This window comes from Fukomys damarensis, unplaced genomic scaffold (assembly GCF_012274545.1).
Source record: "Fukomys damarensis isolate Sample0158 unplaced genomic scaffold, DMR_v1.0_HiC HiC_scaffold_38, whole genome shotgun sequence".
NCBI classification, from domain to species: Eukaryota; Metazoa; Chordata; class Mammalia; order Rodentia; family Bathyergidae; genus Fukomys; species Fukomys damarensis.
In genome coordinates this window covers 44389469-44395546 of record NW_022900950.1, presented here as the reverse complement: position 1 = coordinate 44395546, position 6078 = coordinate 44389469, and the positions used below count along the sequence as shown (strand labels likewise).

Here is a 6078-nt window from a genome sequence, read left to right as displayed (position 1 = left end):
AAAAAAAAAAAAAAAAAAAAAAGATTACTCTTTGAGGGTAAATAAAGACCGAAATGGAGGACCGATGTTGGGAAATAGAAAGAAAATGTTCACATGGGAAAGGAAGGAAAAGAGGGAATGAGGATTAAAAAAAAAGGAGGAAAACAATAGAAACAAAGTTTTGTAAATGGAAAGGGGAAGGGAAGAAGGATTGAAGGGGAGGGAGGGAAATAGGAACAAAGAATTAAGATATATTACGCTCAGGTACACATTCCCTATTACGAATACTATTATTATGCATGTCAAAAGTGTACCAATAAAATTAATTTTTAAAAAGATTATTCTTTGAGTCATAATGCTTAAGTGAAATTAGAGAAGTAGATTTTAGAAAGACTGGTTTTGATACTTTCTGTTTAACTGAAATGCCCAAAATCTCAGTAACTAACATAAATAACATTTTAAAGCAGTATTTTTTAAAAATAAAAATTAATGCCAAAAAATTCATACAACATTTTATTTTTAAAAATTTATTTATATATTTGGTTCAGGGGGACCTTGTGCTTACCAGACAGGTGCAGTGCCACTGAGACCAGCATTTTAAATAAAAACAGGACCTAGAAGATGCAGAATTAGGTTGAGATTAGTAATACAATTGCAAAGAACCACAATAATCAAGATGCTTCACTCACTCCCCAAGAAAGTAATACAATTTCTTTCTTCCTCGCAAGAATAATATCAAATAGCCAGGTGTGGTGCTGTTTGTCTAGAAGGCCAGCATTTGGGAGACTGAGGCAGGAGGATCACCATGTGTTTAAGTCCAGCCTGGGCTACATAGTGAGTTCAAGACCAGCCTGGAACATGCAGTATGACCCTGTTTTTAAAGAAAGAACAAAAAAGAGGAAGAATATCCAGATTAACTGTGTAAGTTCTCCAACGGGCCTCGACCATCCTTAGAATTGTTAAGTCCATTCATTTTCCAGCTCAGAACGTAGTCTCTCATGTGTATAGTTATTTCTGCACAGTCAGTGTATAGGGGATCTATCACCTCTAGATATTTCTTTGGAGAAAAGGTGAGCGGTTTCTAATTCTTCAAGCAGGGTTCTCAGTTGTCTTACTGCCATGGTCTTGCCGAGAAGTTACCATTTAGAGAACATACCCCAACAACTCTTCTCATCTCTTGGCCTGTACTTTAGAGAAAAGAAGCTGAGGGTTCTGCACCTTGCCCAGCTCTCTAATCCCACCACCTTCTGCTTTTCTGATTTCTAATTTGAGACACACAGATTTTGAAAATGGATGTTCTATCTATCCTTATTCCACATAGCACACCCCCATGACACAATGTCGGTGGTCTTTGGATTAGGTCAGCAGGGCCAATGCCTGAGGGCATAGGGAAAAGGGAGGAGAAGGAGAGAGGTGGGAGAAGGGAAAAGAAAAAAATGGTGTTTAGCATGGTGTTTTCTTTTTCTTTTTTTTGAGACAGGGTCTCACTAGGTAGTTGATACTGACCTGAAAACTCACTATGTAGCCCAGGCTGGTCTTGAAGTCACAGCGATCCTCCTGCCTCAGCCTCCCGAGTGCTGGGATAACAGGCTTGCGCCTCCATGCCCGGCTTAGCAAGGTGTTTTCAAAGTTTGAATTATCATCAATGAGTTTTAAAATTGAATTATTGGATTATGATTAGCATTTTTAAATGAAAAGGAATAGTACAGAATAGAAAGTATCAAAGGATAAGTGTTCTGTGTGTGTGTGTGTGTGTGTGTGTTAGTGATACGTTTATTAATATGGATTGTTGCTTTAAAGATAAAAATGTTTAAAAGTCACTGATCCACAGTTCTAGGCTGACAGTAGATACTTGGACCACAGTACTGTACTGTTTCTAAATTGCTGCACTGTATTCATAACAGCTCATGTGATTTCTTTTGACCTCAGTCTTCTAGTCTATAAAATGGAAGGCAGGAAGAGAAGTTGGACTATAAGGCTTTCCAGCTCTAAAATTCTGTGTCTTTATGAATTCTGAACTAGAGAAGTTTTTATGTGGCTTTATTAATTTTGTTACTTTGGTTATCTTCTACCCAAATGTTGCTGGCTTAAAGAAATAATGTGCTGTATAAATTTTAATGATGCATAATGTAGGAGAGGGAATAGTGCAGCGTGTAATATTCCCTTTTCTATAGGAGAGCACTTATTATTTTGGGGAACGACGAACAGATAAAACCATCAGCACTAAATTTCAAGGAATAGAAACTCCCTCTCAGGTAAGTTTTCTTTTTACAGGGGAAAGGTTTTTAGAGAAATGAGTAGGATTGGCAACTGGTTTTTTGGGTTTGGGGTTTTGTTTGTTTGTTTGTTTTTGTACCAGGCATTGAACTTGGGACCTTGTGCTTGCAAGGCAGGCAGTGGAATCACTGAGTTAAAACCCTAGCCCTGTTATTTGGTCTTTTTAAAAAATTCTTCTTTGGTGACCAACAGCTGCAATAAGGCTCCCTTGATCCCTTACAGGGGCTAAGAGCCATATCTTAAGACTTGTCACTGCTTGGGTAGCATTATGCTCTCCCCAGAGTAGTTGATTTTCCATCTTATATTTGTTATTGTTTAAGAGATGATTTTCCAGCTGGATGTGGTGTGGTGGATGGCTATAATTCCAGCTGTTGGGTGGCTGAGAAAAGAGGATCACTGGGAGCTCAAGGATAGCCTGAACTACATAGTGAGACTCTATATCAAAAGACAAAAAAAAAAAAAAAGTGATTTCACCTCCCTAGTACTAAAGTCTAACACTTAGAGTTCCAAAGTCCTGCAGATAATCTAAAGTTACCAGCCTTTGATTTTCCTGTAAAGAGGATTTGAGTCTTTCACAAACCCTATAAAGCCAATTTAACCTTTGTAGAAGAATGTCATAAAGACTATTTTTGGATGTCTCCTCCCAAGAGAAAAAAGAGAGGGAGAGGCTATATTTAGAAAGAGATAGAAAAGAGAAAATATTTTCAAAAATCATATTATATAGCAGACACTGTTGTACTTTTCCATATATCTCATGGAATACTTATAACAATCATGTGAAATATATGCCAGTACCCTATTTCTTCCTTTTTAAAACATTTTATTATGGGAATTTTCAAACATATGCAAAAGTCAATTGAATCACACAATAAATGTCTTTGTAGTCATCATGCTGCTTCAGCAATCGGATCAGCCCATAACCAGCCATGATTCTTCCATTCCCTCCCATACTCCTCCGTCCCCTGGACACCACCACCCTCCACTTCTTCTTTCCCTAAACTTTTATTATTACAAAGAAATGCCAGTCATCAGATCGTTTATCTCACAAGTATCTCAGAATGTCATCTAGCATAAAGACTTTAAAAAAAAAAAAAACTTATGAAACATCTATCACCATACAAATTCAGCTTAGTGTCTCACTAAGTCAAAGAATGAAATCATGGACAAAAAGGAGGATGTTTAGAAGTAAGAAGAAAAATTGCTTTCCAGTGGTCTCAGAAAATGGGGTGTGAGGGCTAGGGATGGAGCTCAGTGGTTCCACCACCTGCCTCACAAGCACAAAGACCCAAGTTTGATCCCTGGTACCAAAAATAAAGAAAGAAAAAAAGAAGAAAAGAAAAGCGGGTGTGAGGATACTTACCATAGGCTAAAAGTAATATATGAACTGACCAAAGTCCAGCTCTAATCATGCCATTTCTGTACACAAAATCCATAATGGCTCCTTGCAGCTAGTGGCAAGAAACTAAATGTTTAAAGCTTGCCCTCTAATATAGGCTTTCTCCCACAGTGTTCATTTACACACCCCACATTCTGATGTATTTTAGACATTTTGCCATTTCGCTGGCCTGTCAGCACTTTATACCTTCATACCAATCGAGTCCCCTTTCCTTCCCAGCTTGAAATAGTCTCTTGCATGTCAGTTCTTGCAGCCTTTTGGGCTTCTTTAGAGACTGAGTCGGTTTACATTGTTTTCTAGTTGTTTTAAGTGGTAATTTTTATATCCCCTAAAGGAGAAGCCCGTGCCTTACCAGCCTTTCCACCACTTGCACTCTGAAGTGCCTTGGCATCGCCCACACTGTATCTTCTTTGTTCGTAGAGAGTGCTTACTGTGAGTGGGTTCTACTAATGTCTGCTACAAACCCTTCTTTTAAGCTTTACAAGAAGGAAGTGTGAGAGCAAAAGCAGCTCGCGGCCCTAGTGGGCTACACCCTTTAGTAGAAGGTGGAGAATCTGGTGGTAGAAGCCAGAAGGGTGTTAAATACATCCACTTCAACAGCTCTTCACGTGCATCTTCCCTTCCCATTTCTTCTGCAGTCACGCGGTTTCCCAGACTTTAGTTCAGAGCTAGCATACTGTGGCTATAACCATTATGTCTTCTGATTCACTCAGGTCAGAAGCAACTCGAGGGCTCAGCTGCAGTTTTAACAGTGGCATTGGTAAGGCCCCAGGACAGAGTGCCCTCTTTTGGGTGATAATTCTTAGATATTACCACATTCTGCCCCTATATTGTGGTTCTTATACTGACCACATTGCATCTATCCCTGAGGAAGAGCCTGCAAGAGCCTTTTTCTTTTTTTTTTTTTTTAATTTTATTGAGTTTATTGGTACATTTAGGGATACAGTACAGTTACATTCATTGTTGGGATCATGTACCTTTACATGGCAAGACTTGATTCTCATTTTTTCCCCTTACCTCTGCCCTCCCTTCACCCCCTCCTCCCCTCCCCATCTACAAACACTTTATTTTCATCTTTTCATTCTCTCACATTTTTTTCTTTTCCCTTTTTGTTCTTCCCCTACGTATCACCTTCCCTACACCTTTAGCTCTTTTCTTCAAATTGCTAAATGTCAGTAATCTTATTAGAATCTTATGCATTGTTGCAGAATATTCACACCAGGGAAACTATTCGGTATTTACACATGTGGGACTTATTTATTTCACTTAGGAGTATATATTCAATATGTATCCATTTTCCTATGAATGAATCTATTCTCTCGCTCTTTATGGCTGAGTAATATTCCATTTTATAGAAAAACCACAACTTCTTTATCCAGTTTCCAACGGATGGGCAAATAGGTTGTTTCCAAGTTTTAGCTATTACAAACTGTGCTGCTATAAATATGGGTGCACATACTTCTAAGAGCCTTTTTCTTAATGGTTCTTTCTGTTACTGGATGCTTAGGCTCATATACTCAGGCTCATCTGCTTGCTGCTGACCAAATCAAAGGAGGCTATATATTTGGTTTAAAAGGAGAAAGGACTCATTTAAATCTAGCTCTGAGATGCAGGGGTCTATTTGCCTCAAATCACCATCTTGCTGTTTACAGTGGTGCCGGTGATACAGAAAATGATATAGGACCTATAAATGGTAAAGGGGAAATAGCATAACTCCAAAACTGCTAGATGTCTGACATGCTGAGTTCTTGTTTCCCCAAATCAAAGAATGAATTCTAAAGAACAACGGAGGTTAAGAGAAGAAAATATTGGGGTTGGGGATTTAGCTCAGTGGTTCTGCCACCTGCTTCGCAAGCACAAGGTCCTGAATTTGACCCCTGGGTACCAAAAAAAAAGAGCAGAAAATATTTATTGAGGGGTAAGGTACAACTCTTGAGAGACAGGAGGGGAACCCCACTTCTCACAGGAAGTTTTCTAGAGCACAGTGGGTACAATGTGGATTACAGCTATGATCAACCAATAAGATTATAAGTACAGTTGCTTAGGTAACACTGATCTAATAGGGAGGCAAACCATGTAGCAAGTGTACATGGAAGGAACAAAGAACGTTTTCAGGAAGGGGTGAGTCCAAGGGTCTTGGTAACTCACTGAGGTAACTGATATCTATTCAGCCTTCATTAGACCAGGTGTTACTACTTATTTTAGGCCTGGTCACTTTGTCTTCTTCTTGAGGCCTGGCCTCCAACAGATGTGCCTCCAGCCACAGTTGTAATGTGTTTTTACCTTTGTCCTGACTCTCTCAAGGGCCTAGTCTATATCTGACTGCCTATAATATTTTTGCCTAGGGCTGGGGATTTAGCTCAGTCCGCTGCCTGTCTTGCAAGGGCAAGGACCTGAGTTTGATCCCTGCTGCAAAAAATATTTTT

General features: G+C 39.1%; 1 protein-coding gene across 7 annotated transcripts in view; it reads left to right on the top strand.

Annotated features, from left to right (window-relative positions):
• LOC104870857 (phosphatidylinositol 3,4,5-trisphosphate 3-phosphatase TPTE2-like) overlaps positions 1-6078 on the top strand; it is a 115175-nt gene that overhangs the window by 91173 nt on the left and 17924 nt on the right. For all 7 annotated transcript variants that reach the window (XM_033760023.1, XM_033760025.1, XM_010636638.2 and 4 more), the window contains one exon: positions 2154-2234. In XM_033760023.1, coding sequence (XP_033615914.1) covers positions 2154-2234 — 81 coding nt within the window. The remainder of the gene's footprint in view (positions 1-2153; positions 2235-6078) is intronic.